The 21589-nt window shown below is 34.9% G+C and overlaps 3 protein-coding genes and 2 long non-coding RNA genes across 11 annotated transcripts in view; 3 read left to right on the top strand and 2 right to left on the bottom strand.

Annotated features, from left to right (window-relative positions):
- Positions 1 to 2: 2 nt before the first annotated feature.
- LOC115245061 (mediator of RNA polymerase II transcription subunit 26) lies at positions 3 to 6391 on the top strand. 5 transcript variants are annotated; one of them, XM_029823147.1, is made up of 4 exons: positions 3 to 607; positions 1940 to 2014; positions 2639 to 2908; positions 3432 to 6391. In XM_029823147.1, exons 1-4 carry the CDS (start codon positions 530 to 532, stop codon positions 4701 to 4703), a joined length of 1695 nt encoding a protein of 564 aa, XP_029679007.1. In that variant the 5' UTR covers positions 3 to 529; the 3' UTR covers positions 4704 to 6391. The 5 variants fall into 5 exon arrangements, with proteins under 5 accessions (XP_029679007.1, XP_029679010.1, XP_029679006.1 ...); XM_029823150.1 differs by lacking the exon at positions 3 to 607 and adding an exon at positions 935 to 953; XM_029823146.1 differs by lacking the exon at positions 3 to 607 and adding an exon at positions 981 to 1192.
- Positions 5736 to 8438, bottom strand: LOC115245073. Its single transcript, XR_003885479.1, has 3 exons — positions 7966 to 8438; positions 6560 to 6821; positions 5736 to 6459 (listed from the first exon to the last, which is right to left on the bottom strand). It is a non-coding gene; the product is annotated as an uncharacterized LOC115245073 (long non-coding RNA).
- Positions 8439 to 8524: 86 nt separating this feature from the next.
- On the top strand, positions 8525 to 13167 carry LOC115245068 (ras-like protein 2). 2 transcript variants are annotated; one of them, XM_029823167.1, is made up of 5 exons: positions 8525 to 8797; positions 9911 to 9998; positions 10172 to 10383; positions 10967 to 11212; positions 12286 to 13167. In XM_029823167.1, the coding sequence occupies exons 1-4, from the start codon at positions 8693 to 8695 to the stop codon at positions 11162 to 11164; spliced, it is 603 nt and encodes a 200-aa protein (XP_029679027.1). In that variant the 5' UTR covers positions 8525 to 8692; the 3' UTR covers positions 11165 to 11212; positions 12286 to 13167. The 2 variants fall into 2 exon arrangements, with proteins under 2 accessions (XP_029679027.1, XP_029679026.1); XM_029823166.1 differs by lacking the exon at positions 12286 to 13167 and having other exon boundaries at positions 10967 to 11876.
- On the bottom strand, positions 12298 to 15916 carry LOC115245075. The gene is made up of 2 exons (XR_003885482.1): positions 15702 to 15916; positions 12298 to 14740 (listed from the first exon to the last, which is right to left on the bottom strand). It is a non-coding gene; the product is annotated as an uncharacterized LOC115245075 (long non-coding RNA).
- An 824-nt stretch (positions 15917 to 16740) lies between these two features.
- LOC115245060 (monocarboxylate transporter 1-like) overlaps positions 16741 to 21589 on the top strand; it is a 13022-nt gene continuing 8173 nt past the window's right edge. Inside the window, exon 1 of one of the 2 annotated variants that reach the window (XM_029823143.1) lies at positions 16741 to 17828. In XM_029823143.1, the coding sequence (XP_029679003.1) occupies positions 17800 to 17828 (29 nt within the window). In that variant the 5' untranslated portion in view covers positions 16741 to 17799. Of the gene's footprint in view, positions 17829 to 19923; positions 20650 to 21589 lie in introns of those variants that run through there. The other variant, XM_029823144.1, reaches the window with a different exon arrangement.

Below are 21589 nucleotides of genomic sequence, written 5' to 3'. Positions count from 1 at the left end.
CTCGTTGCCGCTTCATGATACGCCACAACGCAACGGATCTTGACGGATCCCAGCCATTCGTGCGTCGCGTCACGTCGAGCAGCGCCAAGCGAACCGAGCGCGAACCGACGCGAACACAGCCGAGAGCGACTAATGGGCGAGGTGGGAGGGGAATGGCGTTTCGGTTGCGAAGTTCGGCTAACGAGACGGCGGGATGAGAGGCGAGGAGAATCGTGGGCGCGGGGGTGGAGGGAGGGAACGATTCGGTCGCGTTCGGCCGTCCTCGGCCGGTCACGAGCGGTATCTAGATGGCGCTCGCGGCGACGGACGACGGGTGGGGGTAGGAACGATGCATGGGCCGCGACTAGGAGGCACTCGGGAGGCAGGGAGGGCATGCGAACGACGGTGGAGCGCACAGTTCGGTAGTCGCCATTTGCGAGTTCCCTCGTGTCTCTCGCGCATTCGCGACACTCCGTTAAATACTCGCGTGGAGCCTGGACTCTAATTCTCCGTTTAACATTAATATAATATATCCCCGTCGTGGGCCCCCATGCGCGATACCCCGATGCAGAGATATTGCAGCGAGCTGACCGAAAAATTGTTGAAATCACTTGACAAGGAATACAATGTAAGTAAGGCGGAGTGTGGTGTGTCGCGGCGAGATGCACCGCGCCGTCTCCGTGTCCGTACGCGCAAACGGCTATCGGGCCACTCTCGATCCCCCGTGCGCGGTCTTGCTGCTGCCTGTACCAGTGACGTGCGCGAGTGCCCGCTACGTGCCCATGTGTGCGTGTGGTAGCGTGGCGGCCGCGACGGTCGCTTGTGTATGAGTGCCGCCGCCGCCGCCGCTGCCGCCACGGCTACGGCGGTCCCGCGGCCCGCGACCGTCCTCGTCGTCGTCGCCGCGATGCCGCGCGACGCACGTTCCACTCTACTCGCGTATACGACGGATACGACGATAATCCGTCCGTTACGTATGACACCCCCTTTCTCCCTTCGTCACGTCGGTTCCCTCTCGCTCGCTCGCTCGTCGCTCGCACACTTGCTCGCGCGTCGCCGAGTGTGTACGTACAGGTGGAGAAAGCGAGAGAGCGAGAGGGTGAGAAAAAGGACACTGTCGATGACGGAAGACGTACCTTATGTATGTGAGAGCCGCGCGTTCTCAATTACCTGGACACATAACCTCAATACCCAGACGATGTCGACCGCTTCGGTGAACATTTTCTCGTGGACGTTACGTATATTCGATCGTGCGTTGTACGTTTTTTCTTAATCATGTACCATGGAAATTCTGCGAATTACATGAAATCTGTCTATCACGTTGGCTGTTAATTCTTCCAAGATTGACTTCCTTGTATCCGCTTCTCGATCGTCGATTTCCCGAAATACATATGACATTCTTCGCGAGAGAAGCGGTTTCCCATTTCGATCGACAGTGATCGAAACGTGGTGCAGTCTCCGCCAGAAACTTTCTTCCCTTCCATTCCTAGAAGGAGACAGCCATGCTGTTCACGATCCGACGAAGTTTCGTCCGAGTTTTGTGTTTCCGTGACGTACACGTGTACAGGACGTTCTCGCACTCGTTCTGTGCACTTTGCGAAGTCCATTCTGTTAATCCTCGAAACGTTTACTGCAAAAAACTTTATTTTTCGTCAAACATCGTCGCAGATTTGCTATTTGATAAATCGTGACGCAATCCTCATGTGATTGAAAAATTCACTCGTCGATTGAATTTCTTTGCGAATATTTTTACTACACACGAAAAATTTATGTATGCTATTTTGCAAGAGCTAAAAAGAATATATAAAACATGTATTTGTATATATATGTATAATTTTTTCGTTAAAATCTTCCAAAAATTGCGTCTCTCCTATATCGAAATTTGATGTCAAATTTTCTTATGTTTATAATTGAAATAAACTTATATTAAAAATGTTGATCATACATATCATTATTCCAGGTCGTCGATATGCGAGCTGTTGTGGATGTCATTACGGCATTGGAAAAGACGACAATCACTAAAGAGGTGCTGGAGGTAATAACTTAATTAGTTGTACTTGATTTTTCATAGATGTAAATAGGAGTGCAAATATACAAATATATTATAAAAAATATTTGTAATAAAAAATAGAAAGTTTATTATTTTGGTATTATTATTTTAATCCAAAATAAAATAATACTTCTAATGTACGTTAAATGATAGGTACTTTTTTTTATAATGGTGGATTATATTTATGACAACAATCAAATTTTAAACATTATACGATATATAAACAAGTTGTGTAAAGTAAGCTTTTTTGTCAAATCAATGATATAAATACAATAAATAAAATTTCTAAAAAAATGTAATTTATATACTTTGGTGTGCTAAATATAGCTGTAATTAGCTATAATATATGAATAAAAAATGCTTACTTTTACATTAATAAATTGTAAATTATTATACAAATTTTCATAATGAAATAAGTAAAGTATTTAACTGATCAAACAAATATATGTATGTATTTTTTTATAATTATATCTTTGAATTACTAAAAACTCATTTATTTTAATCTTATGTTTAATAGGAAATTTCTGCTAAATAGTAATATTGGAAGAGTAGCAATACTATAATGATGATATAATGACAACGATACTAAATGATGATAATGTTTGACAGATTACAAGGCTTGGAAAACACATCAATGAGCTTCGTCGAAAGACGAGTAATGAAGCCTTGGCCAAACGTGCAAAGGATTTGGTACGACACTGGAGAGACATGGTTTTACCATCGGTGCATTCTACACCACAGCCCACCTTGGCTGATACCGCACCGCCAGCTCTCAATGGCGCGAAAGAAGTGGCCCTGAGAAATTTCAAACCGCAGAGCCCTGCATTACGAGGGCTCAAGCCTCACAGTCCTTTATTAAAAGACGCTACTCCTCTCAGAGTAAGTTTCTTTTTTTGATACAAATAGAACCATGCTTACAAAATTTTGGACTTTTTTTATGTTTGCTTTAAATGTGTTATCTCTCTCTTATAATAGATTATTTGACATATATATGGTCTTACAATATTGATATACTTGTAAATATGCACTCACAATTATCGACATACATAGAAAATTAATAATTTGATGGTTAATATAGAATTATATTATTTTTTTACTGTAAGATAATACTAGGAGGTATACATACACATTATATGTAATATTCGGGAGAATTTTGCAAAATTTATGTTTTTGAAAGAATACTGTAATTTCAATATTTAATTTTACTAATTTCTGTAATCTTATATAAGGAGTGACTTTGTAAGACATTAGTAAATTATTTGAGATATTATTTAAAATTTTTAAAAGGTGATAATTTATGTGATATTTACACTTGACGCCAAGTTGATTTGCCATAAATATGTACTTCTTAAGTAGTGAAAAATTATTGATTGTAATAAATATGCTGAATTTATAATTACAGGTGCTCAGTCCGGCGCTATCTATGCACAGCGACCATTCGCGATCTCCCAACGCATCAACAAATAGCAAACAGTCAATTACACCGATCAGCAATCACAGGATAAGTTCCTGCTCGAGGAATGCATCACCAGTGCTCAGTTCCTCGAGCCAGAATCATACAACAGAAGCGGTGCCACGTACACACAGTTCCAACAAAAGGTTACGGAAAGAGGAGAGCGGTAAGGAGCAACGTCAATGCTACCAACCGCCACATGGAATTGAGCCGGTGGTAGAGGAAGTTCCTGCCAAAAAGCAACGGCTCAATGGCGAGAACATAAGTGGTAATTTAAATTCGCAAGTGCCTAGCCCCACGCTGAAGGAACGAATCTCCTCCGCTTTCACGGAGACCGATTCTGTCGAGGTCACGGATGACCCAGGTCCGAAGAAACGCGGCCGGAAAAAGGGCAGTAAGTCGACGAAGCGACAGCCGTTCCTTGAGGACAGCGTGAAAAAGAAGCTGGCCAGTATCTCGAGAACTCCGAAGTTGAAGACCACGCAGGAAATAGTGGCTCAGCTACAAGCGGGCCGAAGCAACTGTAGCTCTATCGGCAATACGAATGCCCTACCTAGTCAAAGCGTCGTGGAACCGCCTAACATGGAGAATGTTCTGCGAGGCGACAGCAACGAGCAAGTGTCTAAATATCTGCATGGCTCGAACCAGAATCTTCATAGGAACCTGGTTTCCTCGGAAACGTCGTCTACTGGTAAAACGCAAGCGGCCCGATTCGCAGAGAACTGGCCCGAGGCGTGCCAGGACAGGTTGCGCGAGAACGACAAATCAGCAGGCAACGATCAGCCATCGACGTGTCGGTCACCGTCGCACCGAGATCTCACGGTCGAAGAGATACTGGCCAAGTTACCGCCCTTAGATCCCAGTTCGATAGACTGGGGTGAAGACGAAGAGCAGAATTATGTCGAATGTTCGTCACCACCACGGAACGTTACTGCCGAAGATCTTGAAAGGTTACACACGCAGTGCATCGAAGGACTTAACGGCAACTTCCAGCCGAAGCTGTCATCAACGACCGTGTGTCGTTCCGATGGTGACGAGCACTCGAACGCCAGGGACGAAGAGAATAAAGTGTCGTTCGGATTATCGAACATGGATAGTGTAAAAAGTGTGCATAACAACCAGACTGACGATGTGGAATTTCGGGAGTGGCATCAGATGCTGGCAAGGCCCAGTTACCAGGGCGAGATCCTCAACATAATGCCTTATGTTATTATCGATTAGTGATTTTATCATCGTATTCTCTATTATTATTCTTCCCCTGCAAAAAAAAAAAAGAATTGTGAAGAGAATTTGCAGATGATTAAAAACGGTCGACTGGCCGGAAAGTCAATCGGTCGATTGATCTATTAAAATTAATGATTTCTATAATTGCGATTTTTGAGATTGTGCTGTTTATTTCTATTTACGTCGAAGCGTCTATACCGCCATTCTTTCCCTGTCATTATCATTCCCCCGTTGTTATATAGTTATTACTCGCTGATCTCGAGCACGTGCAACCCCGCGCGGCGAGTAGAGAGAGAAGCCATTTTTCGTATCGTCATCATCGTTATCAACATCAACATCCTCATATTATTATTATAATATATTAATATATTAATATTTATAATATTAATATTTTTATTATTTTTAATATTATTGTTATTAATACTATATTATGTCAATTATTACTATTTCTGCTTCTATTCCTCCTCTATTAGTCTTATAACTTTTATTATCACCATCATCATCTTCATCATTTTCATTATCGTTAACGTTATCATGCTAACGATAAAGAAATTAAGAGACCACTATATGAAAAAAAGCAAAATCAGTGCTGAATTATAAATATCAAAGCGAAATCACTTGTGCAATTGATTTTGTAATTGCACCGTACAGGACGAGTTGTTGGGTGTGTGAGATATAAATTATGTAGATATGTGAAATAGTTGATATCGCGAAACGACACGAGCGCTGCTTATTATTATTATTATTATACAATAATAATAATAATATTTTTACACAATAATAAAATAGTTGTCGACATCGTTCGACTTTTCATCTTTGAGTATCAATATATATATATGGCAATGGCTCGCTTTTTATGTATTTTGTGATAATTTTGAGGAAGAATTGAAAGCGTTAATTGACGTGCATTTTATGCCCTACACGCGAAAAAATTGGTTTATAATGTTTTTCCTTTTCCATTGCATACTGTATAGAGTTTATATTGCAAATAATTAATCTTAAATTCAAGGGAGAAAAATAGAAATGAAATAAAAAAATGAATGCAAGCATTATACTCTTGAGAACTAGGAAGATATGCAAGTAACACATACAACACAGAAATGCATAAATCAGATTCTAGCGAGATTACTGTCGGTTTTAAATTATTTTTGAGATATTTTACAAGACTGTGCACACGGACTCTGTCGCGCGAATGTAGAGGGCAACTCGATTTCTTCGAGCTAAGTTAGGTACACCGGTGCCTTAATTGAGCAAAAAAGAAAGATGATATATTTGTCTAACCGTGTCATAGAGATTTTCTACTCAAAATTTCTTCTGTTCATTTTGTGCATAATTTACAACAACAGATGTGTTGAAAATAACATTATAGAGGCGAAACAATCGCGTGGCGATTACAACGCGATATGTAATTTTTTTCGTAAGTGCAATATCGGACAAAAGAATTCAAGTTTGATAATATACAAGATGTGTCCAAAACGTTGCAGAGAGCTGAGTGAATTATAAACAAAATAAAGAAGAATTATAAAGAAATATCGAAAAAGATGTGTGTCTGGCTTGTCTCCCTCGAAGTGATTCCTATTGAGCTCAATGTTATGATAAGACATCTAGTCCAATAATCCAGAACGTTGTTTTGTAGAGTTGCGTTCAATACATTTGTTAAAACTACTTGCTTTGGGCAAAAACAATAAGTTGTTTAATTCAGTCAATCCTTTCATCCTCGTCATCCTTCAAAATTCGATTAAATTTCTTTTTCCTGGAATTGAAATTATAATTATTAGTAGTAAAGAAATTTAAAATTATTAGTTTTTTTCTTTTTCAAAGAGTCTAGAATAAATAAAAACAAAAACTCTTACAAAAACAAGAATTTGAAACATTTTAAATAACGGATATAATCGTATCAATACAAGTATCCATTAGTCAAAAAACTACATTTGAAAAGCTTTGAAAGTGGCAAGCTACAAATTTCTTCCAAACTTTATTTTATGATAATCCATTCAGTCTCGAAACTTTCTCGACGTCTCTTGTATATTTTATGCGAAATAAATTAACCGAATACTCTCATTTATTAAAATATCACGGTCATTATTCCGCGATATAATCTTTTTCGTCATTTCTCTGAAAAGATTAAAGAGATATTAGTAATATTACAATATTGTGTTCTATGTGTGATGTAAGATTGCTAAAAGCGATAACAAGATTAATCTCTGTGCGCTTTATTTTTTAAGGAATCATTTTCTCTGATTACTTTTTTCAATCATTTTACATTCTTTAAATTCGAAAAGAGGTTCTAACGTTTATAATAAAATTATATCTCGAAATGTTAAGCAATTGTAATGTTGGAAATTCATTTTATTGACGCATATTGTATTCTATCATTGCTCCGTAAAGAAGAAAATAATACAATTGCGGAAACGTCCCGTTTTTGAAATTGCTTCGCGTGACTAATATTTTACTCATGTGCCGCTGTATACATAGTCATATATTTCTTCAGAATATCTCAAAATTGAAGAAAAAATATGAAATATAAAATATAACAATTTATGACCGAGAAAAGCAAGTTGAAGTCGCTTTCTCTTGGTAAAAGATATCGGAGAGACTAACAATTTTCGAATCAATAAAAATGCATGGCTTTTCAGAAATCAAGGCGCAAATAAATGAGGGAATATTAGTTTTCGTTTAGATTTTGCCTTAATAATATTTTAGCTCTTAATGTTTTCTTAATAAAATGTCAAATGATGAAAATTTGTCTATTTTTTGCAAATTTTCGAACGTTCCACGCATGTAAATTATAATAAAACTAATTGTCTCTAAATATGACAAGATAAATTAATAAGATAGAGATAAATTAATATTTTAAACACAGATTGTGTGTGTGTGTGTGTGTGCTTTTATTTAATTCGTGATTTAAACTACGTGTTTATGTAAATTCATTCATTTTATTACATATGTTAATCGCAATGTTGTTTTAATGCATCTAACGTATGCCAGCTGTTTACTACACATATACGATTTACGTTTGTCGTTCGTTTGGCTCTTATCTTTATTTCAAGCTTTCGCAACGCTTCTGTAAATTTCCTTCAGCTTTGTTTTCGAGAGACGAAGGATTTATGTATCTTGAGATGGAATGAAGCAGCAAAGAAAGGGACGTTTCAATATAAAGAGAGAAATAGAATTTTTATCACCAAAATTTTTAAAAAAAGACGAATGACATAAGAATAAAAATCTGTGATCACGTGTATATAACCAGTCGCGCGTTTACCTAACGTTTTGTTCACCGGGATAATATATTAGTAGTCCTTTAAATGAATTGTCCCTTTCGTTGCATAGTGTCACCAAGTCTCGCGCCAAGGATCTACGTCAGTCAAGATCGTACAAAGTAATCCGGAGTCGTTTCGATGATACATATGTTAGAAAATACGTGCTACTTTCAATAATTTGTCTGTCACTCGCTCTGATCTTTAATTTCTTCTTCTTCTTCTTCTTCTCGAGAGAGAGAGAGAGAGAGAGAAAAAGAGAGAAATCTCGAGATTTTTCCTCCCTAGAAATCTTAGCGTCCTCGCGTGACTGTCTTCGGAACTGCCTCGCTCGCGCCTTGTCGAAACCCGTCCATAAAAAGTTTGCGAACCTCGGCTGCGAGATCTGCGAGATCTCGGACTCTCGAGGCTGCCTGAGGCTCTCCGAGAGAGGGGGATGGGAGGGGGAGGGAGTCTCAGCCTTGGCTTTTAGCGACTCCGCGGAAAAACGTCCGTGACAGCCCACGCGACGCGTATCATATATATATATATATATACGTACATACGCATACGTGCGAACGTAACGTACGTGCGTTTCGACGACGAAGACGACGGCGACTCCCCATTATCGCCGTCAGTCACAACACGCGTTCGCGCGAGATGAGCATTTGATCGCGCGTTCGGCGCCAGCGCGTGAGAGACTCCCGTACACAGACACTCGAATATAATCCATCGAAACGAGAGGGAAAAAAGATGTCGAAAGCCCCTGACAGACAGAGCTACGCACAAACATACAAGCTCGTCGTCGTCGGTGGTGGTGGTGTCGGAAAATCGGCGATCACGATACAGTTCATTCAAGTAAGTACGCCAGTGTCCAACATACTGTATCTCTCTCGCTGCTAAAATATAATACGCGGGTGTCATAAATACGTGCATCGTCGATTACGAGAAACGCGCGGAGGAGGTTCTTCTCTTTTCATTTTCTCGTTAATTTCCCCCTCGCGTATTCGCTAGATTCTCTCTCGTCGAGGTGCGATTTCGTAGAAACGTGCGAAAAAAAAAAGCTGCTTCCGAGCTTTCATAGACTAGTTCGCTCGGCATTTTTAAAAATTTCGATTCCTGGAACAATCAAATGCGGATGACATAATCGTGAAGCTCTTGAACGAGGTTTATCGTTTTTTATCGCGTGGCGTGCGAAGGGACGATAGCTGGCTGATTGATGGATTATAAAGTATTATGTCATAGCGTGTGGACGCAATCGTCATATATGGTCATATGCGGCAGCGCCGTGGAACGTCAAACCTGACGAAGTTGCGCGAGACACGCGGCGCGTCGTCGTCGTCGTCGCCGTGACTTGACGGATAACCGATCGACGCCGATTTGCCATCAAACGGTATCGCCGACGACTCGTTACTCGATGACATTTCGCCCTCGACAATCCGTAATTCGCGACCGAAAAAAAATTCCGACAAAATTCTATTTATAACTTTGATATATATAGACATACGTTCCATTTGATTAAGAAACGATGCATTAAAGCGAATTATGTACATAGGTAGCTGTCCAAGTTTGATTCTAAATGCGCTTCTGTATATTTTTAACTCTCTAAGAACTTTAATAAAAAATATTATATATAAAAGAGGAAAGTAAATATAAATTGCGATAAATGATATATTTTAAGAAAGATCGACTTAAATTGATAATAAAAAAATTACCGTCAAAATTTGGATCGAGAGTATAAGCTTTTGTTACATGCATCTCATTACAATTGATCTCCATAACTAACATATTATTTTATAAAGCATAACATTAGTTATATATATATATATTTCTCTCTCTTATATAAAATTAATAGAAATTTTTTTTTAAACTTAAATTGCTTGTTGAAATATATTTCATCTTTGCTCATGAAAATTATTCATAGATATCATTCATATGATATTTTATTGTAAAGATTCTGCTTCTTTTTAGAGTTTTTTTGTGACCGATTATGATCCAACAATCGAAGATTCTTATACAAAGCAGTGTCACATTGACGATGTGACAGCTAAACTTGACAGTAAGTAAAAAATAAAAATTTGCGAGGGAAACGTTTTTCGAATCTCTAAAACTAATTGATGCCTCGACATTTTTCAAAGAAAAATCAGAGAATTTATCATTAAATCGCCAAGTATCATCAGTCATGAAATATCTTTTATATATAAGTGGACACATTCTTTATATTTATTTTAGTATTGGACACTGCTGGACAAGAAGAATTTAGCGCAATGCGCGAACAATACATGAGAAGCGGTGAGGGATTCCTTCTCGTATTTGCGGTCACCGATCATTCGTCTTTTGACGAAATATTAAAGTTTCACAGGCAAATACTTCGGGTGAAAGATCGAGATGAATTTCCTATGTTAATGGTTGGAAACAAAGCAGATTTGGACCATCAGAGAAGTGTGAGTATTGTTATAAAACTTTCGTTGCTCATTTTTCTCGTCGGAGAACGAATCGTAATCGTTATGTGTGTGAAAACTTTAAGCTCATTTTACGCGCCACAAAAGATCGCATATTGTCATAAATCGTTAACCTTGAAGGGTCTTAAACCTTATTTTTGAACCGCGTTTTTTTTTTTTAATTGTTTCCTGTAGTATCTTTTCCCCTTTACAACATCCTTTCTAACTTTTTCATTGTTCTCTCAATAAAACTTGGATTTTGAAAACTTTCACATTTTATGTGGAATGCTTTTGAAAAGAACAATTCTCCGCCGTTAAATATTAGTTATCCGCTTTTAAAAACGATATATTATCCCAAAAAATGAAAATCTGCTTGTCTCCAGAAATAATAGTCTTTTATTTCTTTGATATTCTTATTTCTTTGATTTTATTTCTTTGATATGTCTAGATATTCCTTTGAATATGAAATTAGAATGGCATTTTCCGAAAATTCTCTAGTATTTTAAAAATCTTTTAGATGTTATAAAATTATGTTGAAAAGAATACATCTGTTTGAAGACATCTCAATCTGTTTGGATCTTTTCAGGTATCAATCGAAGAGGCACAAAGTATAGCACGTCAATTGAAAATTCCATACATTGAATGCAGTGCCAAGTTACGTATGAACGTCGATCAAGCTTTCCATGAATTGGTGCGAATCGTCAGAAAGTTTCAATTATCGGAGCGGCCGCCACTGAAACCAAATTACAAAAATAAGAATAAGAAGAAATGTTGCATGCTGTAATAAAAAAAGCTATCTATCTTGACAGATGATTTCATACTAATTCGATGGGTGAGTTCTAATTCCAGTTAGAAAGAATGATAAATTCAAAATGGCAGAGAGATATAAACTTTTATAATGTACTTTTTTTTTTTGTCGAAAACTTTTAATACTTTTTACACATGGTTAATTATAACCGCACGACATACAAACACAATTGCGAAATGTCTAACACGTGCAAGAAAATTTAAGCAAGAAATTGAATCGTATATGTAAGTTATAAGATATTTTAATTTTTTTTATTTTATTATATTTTTTGAAATAGTAATTTATAGAGTTCAATAGAAAGTAATTCTTGTTTATATAACAAGTCAATTTTTGTTTTGCACAAATGGAAGCAATATCCCAATGACAAAAAAATAAACTATTTTTTAATAAGTTTTACTAAAAACCGTCTATAATAACTATTTAGTAGGTTGAAACAGTTTATAATTTGATTTACTATTATTACTTGGAATGCAATATATTGTTTGAAACAATATATTTTGGTAATATATAGTACAATGACGATTGAATTTACTGGGAAACAATTGTACACATCGTCAAACATTCTAGGATCTTTGCAGAATTAAAATTTGCTTGAGTTGGATCCTAATTATTTGATACATTTGATACATTTAATAATCTTTAATATATTAATGGGATATGATTATCCTGAAAAACAAAGCAAAAAAAATGTATTCTGTAACAAAACAAGTTTGTACACAATAATATATGCTTCTATTACCAATGTTTTAAAATATACGGGAGATATAAGGTATAAATATACAGGATTCATACTGAAACGTACAATACATTTCATACTGAAATGTAAAATATATTCTTTTATTTTGTCATTTTAACAAGATGTTCTCGTATGAGATATTTGTTGAAATATTTGTTCAATTTTTATCACGCACATGACCCGATCAATATAACGATATTATCGTTGATACATATAATATTAAAAAAAATACATTTATTTTTAATGTGAAAAGAATTAATGATTAATAATTTTAAATGGTTTAAACATACTCTGTACTCTCTGCCACTTGTCGAAAGTATTTCTGCTATTATTAGCAGTGTTCTAATTCGTCTTCCTTTAGGTCGAGTCATAATGCCTAATTGCGAAAATCAAAATGGCGTAGTGATATTGCCAAACGAACGAATTATCAAATATAAACAATTTATGTTTATGAGTTATGAGTTTATAAGAATTGTTCAAATTGTTTAGAGTTATCTCTATATATTTACATATAGCACTTAGTGGTTGAAATTTTGTGCTATTGTTGTTATAATGAAGTCAGAATGGGGCCAATAACATTTTTAACACAGACAAACCTGTAATTAACAATATCTTAACAGCGTATACTCCACAAATTCTGATTAATGCATATGCTGCGTAACATTTAATATTCTCAGTAGTTAACACAATCAGTGAATGTTCTTTGAAACTCCTCATATATTATATATTGCATATGTAAAAAAAAGGATAAGCTTGTTTAGATTCTAATTTTTGAAACAAGATTAATAGTTTGCATATCTATTTATTTTAATATTTTCGTTATATTGATAATTAAATGTCTTCCAATATCCCTTAGATGCATGTATCTTGTTATTTCTATTTTATGAAAACAACTTCAATATAAAATAATATTCTAATTCTTTATAATTTTCTATTTGGTAAATAATATGACATAGAATGCATTCAAGTAATTTCATAACTTCTTTTTCCGCTAACTGAATTTATTTCAATGATCTATATGTTTATATCGAATTGTAATAATATAATGTGGTATTTCTGATTAAAAACGCTGTATTTGTGGAGAGATGAAAATGTGTTCAGCAAATTTCGGTTTCACCAGCAACGAGAAATATTTTTAACTATTTCAAATATTTTCACACATCACATTTTATCATAGTTCCGTTGTTGGTGATACCGATCACGAAATGTACTAATAATAAAGCTAATAATAATATACTAGCTTTAATATAATGTAGTTAATAATAATAATAATATACAATCCATATATAAGTCTACAAACAATATTATACGATACAAATTTTTACAAAAATCTTGCGACGATATATCTTACATTAACAATAATTAATTTATATACGAACGTATATTTTGCAAAATGTAGCTTGTAATAATTTGCAAAGCGACAAGAACCGAATAAAAAAATTCCATTTATTTTTGTAACTGACTATATTTATATGTTTGTAAAAAAGAATGTCTATATATATATATACAGACTGATTTTTAGATTCAATCTATATGTTTGTTAAATAACTTCTGTAAACCAAATAATATGAGTATAAATTAATTGTTATTATGCTTTGTTATTTCCAATCTTCTGATACTATTTTATTTTAGAATAATTTAGAGTTATATGAAATGTCGCTCTACTAAGAGATTTACCTTATAATATTAATATATATTTAAACTTTTGATAAACATATTACAAATATCTCTTAAAATATTCATTTAAAAAAAAAGTAAAACAACGAAAAAAAACAGTTCATATTTTTACAAATAAAAGATCTGGGCGATGTTGAATAAAACAGTGCTTTAATCATTTAAAATTTCATGGACTTGACGAAAGATGCCGTCACTTTGATGTCAAAGCGATATAGAAATGTAAGTCGGTAAAGTTGAAAATAAGTATTGTAACAATCGACAAGTTGACATTTTTAGTTTCGATTAAATGGAGGTGTTTTCACGGCGTTCAAAAATAAAAATAAGATAACATAATTGAAACTTTACCAATCAAAATCAAAAAAATAAAAATGCACGAAAAGATAGAAGTAATTCCATACATGGCCAATATAAAGCTTTACTATTACTTATTACATGTGAAATCTTATGTAATTAATTAAATTTTTATATAAGATATATTATGTAATCTCTCTATGTAAATAATTAATGAAACAACTTTACTTTGTACATATTATTTGTAGCGAGTAATCTTACTCAAATCATTTAATAAAAATGAATGTCGAGTAACGCTAAATATTTTAATAAGATATTGTTTCTCTTATTAATATTATAAATGATGAGATACACATAATTTCTTTATTAGAAAATTTCTCTACTTCTACAAATTAACGCTGTTTCTCTCTATATATAAGTAAGTTGGTGCATTAATTTAAGTGATATACATATACCATAACACAATGTATGATTTTGTTTATCTCCGCTTTGTTTCCGATCGTTAAATTTACAGCGATATTATGCGTAGCTCGCGTAACAAAAATTGTGTCGATTATTAGCAGTCGCATCATGATACGGCCACTCGATAACTGAATAACGATAATATATGCAAAATATGCCTCCAACGGCACATTCACCCTAATTTAGACGCCGACCGATCTCAGGGCGCAAGGTGGTCAGACGGGATTCCCACCTGGGCTATTCTTGACCAGACCGGGCTAATATTGATGCCACGCGATTACTTCCAGTCATGCTGTCGTGTCCGTAAATATCTCTCATCGCGGTTTTTTCTTCTACTATCGTATCTCTTGATACATTTGGATATCATATCTCTTGGATACCATAATCTATTAATCAAAATCTTGATTATTTCGGCTCTTAGCTTTTTCGATGAATTACATAATTCTCAAAATTCTGTTATTTTTGTAGATTTCCTGTTTTACAATTGTATTTTAGAATTTGTTATGCCGAGTTAAAATTTTCATATTATTCTTATCTTTGTATTTATTTCCTCTCTGTATTTCATATGTGAAGATTTCTATATTGCTCACGTTATATATATGAATACATTTCAAAATTAAAATAAAGGAAAATTGCACTAGCTCAGGCATAAAACAGTTAAAAATTTGAAATAAAGAGTAGCCAATGAATGAACGACAGCAGATGACTGTGTAATGCGTGTCTTGAATGGAACAATTATAACATAAAAATAAAAACCACATGTTACGATTGCGAAACGTGCGTCATCGCACAGTCGCATAAAAGATTATTTTAAATTTTTATGCAAAAAATACAGTCTACTATTGTTTATTCATTAGCTAGTCTTTGTTTCAAGTTTCTTAATACATTATGGTTTCCTTGGACTTTAAACGCGTGTGTATTACAGGAAATTATAGGATATAGGAAATATTTATTGTTACAATTAGCTATTGCTACATAGACAACTTTTTTCATTTCAAGATATGGCAGCAATTCCTTCATCTATAGCACTTCGTCCATCGGTCACAAGGTCGCCGTAACGGTATATTTTTTCTGAGCCCATCAACGCGTTAGAAAGATCGAAATTATCTAATTCAGGAGTTTATTTTAGTACATATTTGCGTTTAACGGTCATCTTTAAAGAATATTTCTCTTTTCCGAATATTACGGTAAAGACGCAATAAGTTTCGCAGTTTTTCATTCGGATACGTCGGTGTCGGTGCATCCGGATACACTGATGTAGCCGAAGTTAAATTGTAAAAAAGGACGCGGCGTATCCGATTAATACCTTCTTGCTCAAGAGCACACATCGAAAAGAAGAACCTTTACCGTAATCGATTCCGTCTTCTTTGTTCGGTGACTCGGATATTCCGCGGCAAAACCAGTTCTCGAGTTAGTGCTTTGCTTAGGCTTGGACGTGCGCGTATGTCAGATCATGAAAGCCGTCGTTGCGCGAAAAGCGATCTACGATGGAAAACATTATGTTAATAATCGCACGTGGAAGGTTGCGAAGGTAGTGAAAGGTGCATGCTGCGCTCTGGCGCGCCATCGACATAAAAATATTATTTGTATTTAAATTACGCTCGAGATAGAGATAGAGAGAGAGAGAGAGAGAGAGAGAGAGAGAGAGAAAGAGAAGTATGAGAAAATACCCCTTTGCGGCGTTTCGATTCGATCGCGAAAGCCGCGGAAAAACGCTGAATAAAAAATAAAAATTATTAATTATATATCTTCTCAATTTTTTACCCATTTAAAGAAGAAAAATTTCTCTTTTTCATTATTTTATGCGATATCATGCGATTTGAATATATTTTTGTTCGTCTTTCAATATTAATGAAAGACGAAAAGCTAGAAAGTGGTAGATCTTGATACATTTCGAAAAAAAATTAAGTAATATAATATTCCTTAGTGTGGCATCTATATGTATAATAAAATCAACAAGATCGAATTAAATCCCTCGAATGATCGAGGAACCTTTTGGATCTTCGCTTCGTCCTGCTTTGGGTGTTCCTTGGATTCAAGTTCTGTATAATAATAACACTACGTGTGCGCAGGTAATCTTCGAGAACAGGCGAAGAAGGACGAAGAAGACGAAGAAGAAGAGGAAGAAAAGAGAACTGTGGGATAAAAATAGCATGGTACAGTCGCAAAATAAAAACTAATGATGCGAACCTGCAGAATGACGATCCAGACTCGCCGAGCAAGGAGGGGATCGAAGAAGGAGAAGAAGTACAAGGAATGGAGAAGAAAGGTCGTTGCCTAAAAGGAAGATCAGGATTCACCACCGGAGGAAGACGAACGGAGAAGAAGCTCCCCTGTATTCTATAGAGCTCACAATTTGTAAAATAAAATATATCGATTATAATATACATTGATATAGAATATATCATTAATTATTAAATAAAACTGAGAGAGAAAATTATTAGCTGCAAAAATAATAATTTTTTGCGATATCATATCGAAATGGAAGAAGCGCGAACTCTTGAATGGAAATTTATTTTTTCACTTTCTCGCGGAGTATTTATTGTTAGTCGCGTTAACCGCGACTTGACAATTGTTAATAGAGTTATAATAATTATATAGTAAATTTTACATACTTATAAGAATCGTATCATACATGCTTGTTCGTTGTTACTCTTCATTTTGTTCCCGATGATAATAGGAATACACAACGGATTTTAATTATAAAATGATTTATCCTCGGTTTTTATTTCGTAAATGCGTGGCTTGCACATCGTTGAAGGTATATTCGGCAAATATTCTTGGGATCCGATATTCTGTGCATAAAGTAATTTGTGGTCTAGTGTTCTTTGGAAGTCGGCAGGTACCGCGACGTAGTGCGATGGTGGGAGCCGAGCAAGCGGTGGTTGTGCGTGCAGCGGAAGAAATCTCCCACCCTCTCGGTGATCGCGCGCTGGATCACGCTACTCGACCTGTCTCCACCTTATACTCTCTCCGCGGTATACCGGGAGCACCTCTGTGTGGTAGCTGAGTTAAAAGTCGGCATTGTCAGCCAGCCAACCAGCCAGCCAGTCAGTCAGCTAGCTAGCCAGCCAGTCCACCAAGCGGTCAACTCGAAGAAAACAATTCTTACGTACGCACCGTACGTGGTGCACACACCGGTCTTATAATGGCCAGGCGCGGTGACCGTTTTGGTACGATAAAAGTCGAGGGCAGCCTTCGGGTGTTCTTGCGCCGGTTCGAGAAGAGCTGAGAAAAAAAAGAAGAGGGAGAGGAACGGGTTCTCCAGTGCCAGTGTGCAGTCTAGTCGAAGACACAGGATGATAGCGAACGTCCGATGAGCATCCTGCTTCCCGTTGCCTTCCTGCCAAAGAAAGAATCAGAGAAAGAGAGAACGAACACCTTCGCGGGTGATTGAGCTTACAGCCACCTCCATCCTTCCTCCACCACCGCGTGAGAAGAAGAGATGCCGAAACGAGAGGAAATGTCTACCAGGTCAGTGCGCAATTATTGTTATTGTCTTCGGATAAAAGTTGGTTAGTCGAATCATTGTTGATCAATCATTTTTAGATTGTTTCAATGTAGAATCTGAAATATATATCAATTATTAGTCTTGAGGATTATTTCAACGACTTAAACTCATATTATAAAGTACACATACATATGTACAAGTAAATATAAAAATTAAAAAGAAATCATAATACATATTCCTTTTTTTTTTTTTTTTTTTTTTTGACGGGCTATCGTATTTCTCCGTATCTCATATTCATTATTCTAACTTGTTTTACTTAAACAGAGTATTATAAATTGATTATTTCTTTCCTGCATTAAATATTATTTAATTGAGATAGAGAGAGCATAATTAGTATATGTTATATTTAAAATAATAAAAAAATATATATTTTCTAAAATACACATCTACTTTTTTCGTGTATTACTTTGGAAATGCTCTGAGATCATAAAATATTTTTATTAGCAGACTTAGATTCAAAGAGTCTTCAAGAAAAGATATTAAGATACAATGCTAAAAAAAGTTAGATTTGATTGAAAAGAGGAGGCACAAAAAGAGGATGTTAGATTTGTTGACTATGGTCATTAGAGCATAGTAATCTTATGTATCGCGTGTCTCTCCTCGCGTCATGCAATCTTATATATGCTTGATTTGTGGAACCTAGACAGAAACATATATATTCGTAAATGTATCTGTTATATTTTATGCAGATGATATATATATATATATATATATATATATATATATATATATATATATTGTTGTAAGGTGCTATTATATTTCCGTTCTGTGCTTCAAAAATGAATATGCGTAGTGTGCAAGGTATATATATCAACTCCAATATATATAATTTTTTTTGCATTCCGCATAGTGGAAGGAGCTTTCGAGGAAATTATCTAAAACATTGCTTAGATTTTAGTTTAGCTAGATAGTTAAAGCAAAAAATACAAGAAAGAACAAAGAGCAAACTGTTCGGTTTGTAGTGATGCTGCGAAACCAATTAATAGCTTTATTTAAACGCATCGCGAACGTAGCATACATCTTTAAACTCTGCCAAAAACAACAATTATTTAGAATCGAAATGTCACGTATTTCTCTATATCTTTGTGTGCTTAGCTGTTATATATATATAAAGTCTATATATAATTATATGTCGGTTTTCCTCAAAATGAAAATAGTCTGAAAATTCCTTTCTCATCGTTTTTTCTCGAATCAGTAACAAAGCAGGAAGAATATACGAGACGTGTAATTGATCGTTTACAAGGGATAGATACCGGTTAACACTCTCCGCGTATGTGTGTGTATTTCACATCTATCTGTTACTTTCGTATCGGAACATGTTTCACCTTTCGGATTTTATTTACGAATATTACATTCATCGTAATGCTTCAAGGGGTTTGAACATTAACGAGTCGTTTGTTAGTTATTGCCCGCGCTATGTTATGTACACTAAGGCGACAGAGAGCCTTAAAGTCACAAGTATATGAGATGCTTGGTCCGATACTTATGCTTATGAAACTCGTAAAATGATATCAAATAAAATTTAAATGTAAAATTGTTTAATGTCATAACGGTATATTTTTCCTGTGAATGAATGCTGAGTTATACACGATATAAAGTATCTTGAGAGAATTCCTTACTATGCTGTAATAATCGCTGTTTATTGCTAAATAGGCAATTTACTTGTTAAATAATATTTTCCTTGCAACTATTTATATAAGGAAAGCTTGTAACTTTTCTTATTATAAAATCTAATACGCATAACATACACACACATACAGCGAGTAGAATGTAATGCATCATAAATAAACATAACTTTTCAATAATATATGAATTTTATAATGCATATATAAAAACAAATCATCTTTATAAATATAAAAGATATTCTGTACTTAAAATCTTTTACTAATAATTAAAAAAATATGTTTATAATTGTGATGCAAACTCCAATCCCTCTATATATAAATAATTCTTCTTATATTACTTTTCCCAATCTAAAAAGGGCATGTTATTGACATTGTTGTCGCTTTTCCGCGATCTTGATTGGTCGCTATTTTATAAATAATTTACAAGTTTAAGAAATAGAAAATGATTAAATAATTTTACTCAAAAGTTAAAATTTTATTTATATAAATATTAGACTCTATTTTACATCTTAAATAGACAATAAACGGATAATTTTAACTTTTTCGGATACTTATTTGTCTGATTTCTGAACAATCAGTTCAATATCTGAATTCCCTGTGTTGGGATCGTATCAGACAAATTAAACTGATAAAAATAGTTATTATACCTTTAATCTTACTAGCCGCTCTTTGCAAGCTTTATATAACCATTGTGATTAAAATTTAAATGCGGAATAGATAACGCAACGTGCACCGCATAGCGGTAAACGAACGAACTAGCGATTATCGAAAACTGTTTTTTGTAATGTTTTTGGAATGTTGCTGTAACATTTTCATGAAATATTAGAATTACATGTTCCAATAATGTCTCAACAATATTACATTGCAACTTGCAAGATTGTAACATTGCTGCAATGTAATTGCAATGTTCTGTGCTGTATGGGGTGTGTCTGTTATTTATTATGGTAAAAAGCGCGCGCGTAGCGCGCGCCTGTGTTGTTTTAGTTATATAAATAGAAATTATCATAGAGTCCGACCGAACTCATTTGGTTTCGGCTATCTTCGGCCAAAGATTACACTTTCGGCAAAACTATCGGCTTCGGCTAAAATCAGTTGGAAGGTTTTGCCGAAGTCGATGATTATATCTACATAGGCGTGCGAGTGCGGCAAGGGAGCACAGGTGAGTGACAAGTTACTGCCTGTTTAATTTCGTTACCCCGGTATTATTTTAAATTACAACTCCGCAAACACATACTAAATAAAAATAAACAAAAACACTATGTCAACTTAATAGCAAATGCATTCAGCTGAAAAGAAACAGTTTCCCTTCTTTAGCATTATCAGTATTTATCAGGCATTATGTAATTCCTTCGGCTTTGGTTTCGGCCAAAAATTGACCTTCGGTCGGACTCTTATTATCAGTTTCTTATTAATGCCTCTTATTAAGCATGCAAAGATAGAGTATATGACAATACCTAATACTCGACATAGTTTTGAATAATTCTTCATTATTGAAGTCTATCACTATCGATTTAAAACTTAAAGAAATAGCATCCAAGGTTACTAATATTTGATCTAACTAATTTGCTTAACAAACAGATTAAATGCGAGCAAAACAAGAAAATTAATTAGCCGGTTCCGATTTAAGGAGGGAAACCAGTGTAACGGCTAAAAAAAAAAAAAAGACTATTTTTAAGGATTTTTTTTTTCTGGTAAATAATTGTTTTTTTCAAATCGCGTTTTATTAACATCACAAAATACATAATTTAATAATATTTATAGTAAAAAAAAAACGGGCGCACGCGTAGCGGACCAACGGAAGTTCTGAAACAAAAAAACCAAATATTTTCTTAAAATATAAGACAATAGCTTCAGTTGTACGTGGATTTAAAAAAAAATAATAATTTGTTCCAAAATGGCGGACTTTCGAGGAAAAAAGTTCCAAAATCGGTGATAAATTGACTTGTATTTTAACATTACAAAAAAACAAATTATTCAATCGAAAATTCCATGCGTGCAACTGAAACTATTGTCTTATATTTTAAGAAAATACTTGTTTTTTGGTTTCAGAGCTTTCGTTGCCCCGCTACGCATGCGCCCGTTTTTTTTTTTTTTTTTTT

Source organism: Formica exsecta, unplaced genomic scaffold, assembly GCF_003651465.1.
Source record: "Formica exsecta isolate Colony F162 unplaced genomic scaffold, ASM365146v1 scaffold90, whole genome shotgun sequence".
Lineage (NCBI taxonomy): Eukaryota > Metazoa > Arthropoda > Insecta > Hymenoptera > Formicidae > Formica > Formica exsecta.
This window is presented reverse-complemented; position numbering and strand designations above follow the sequence as displayed.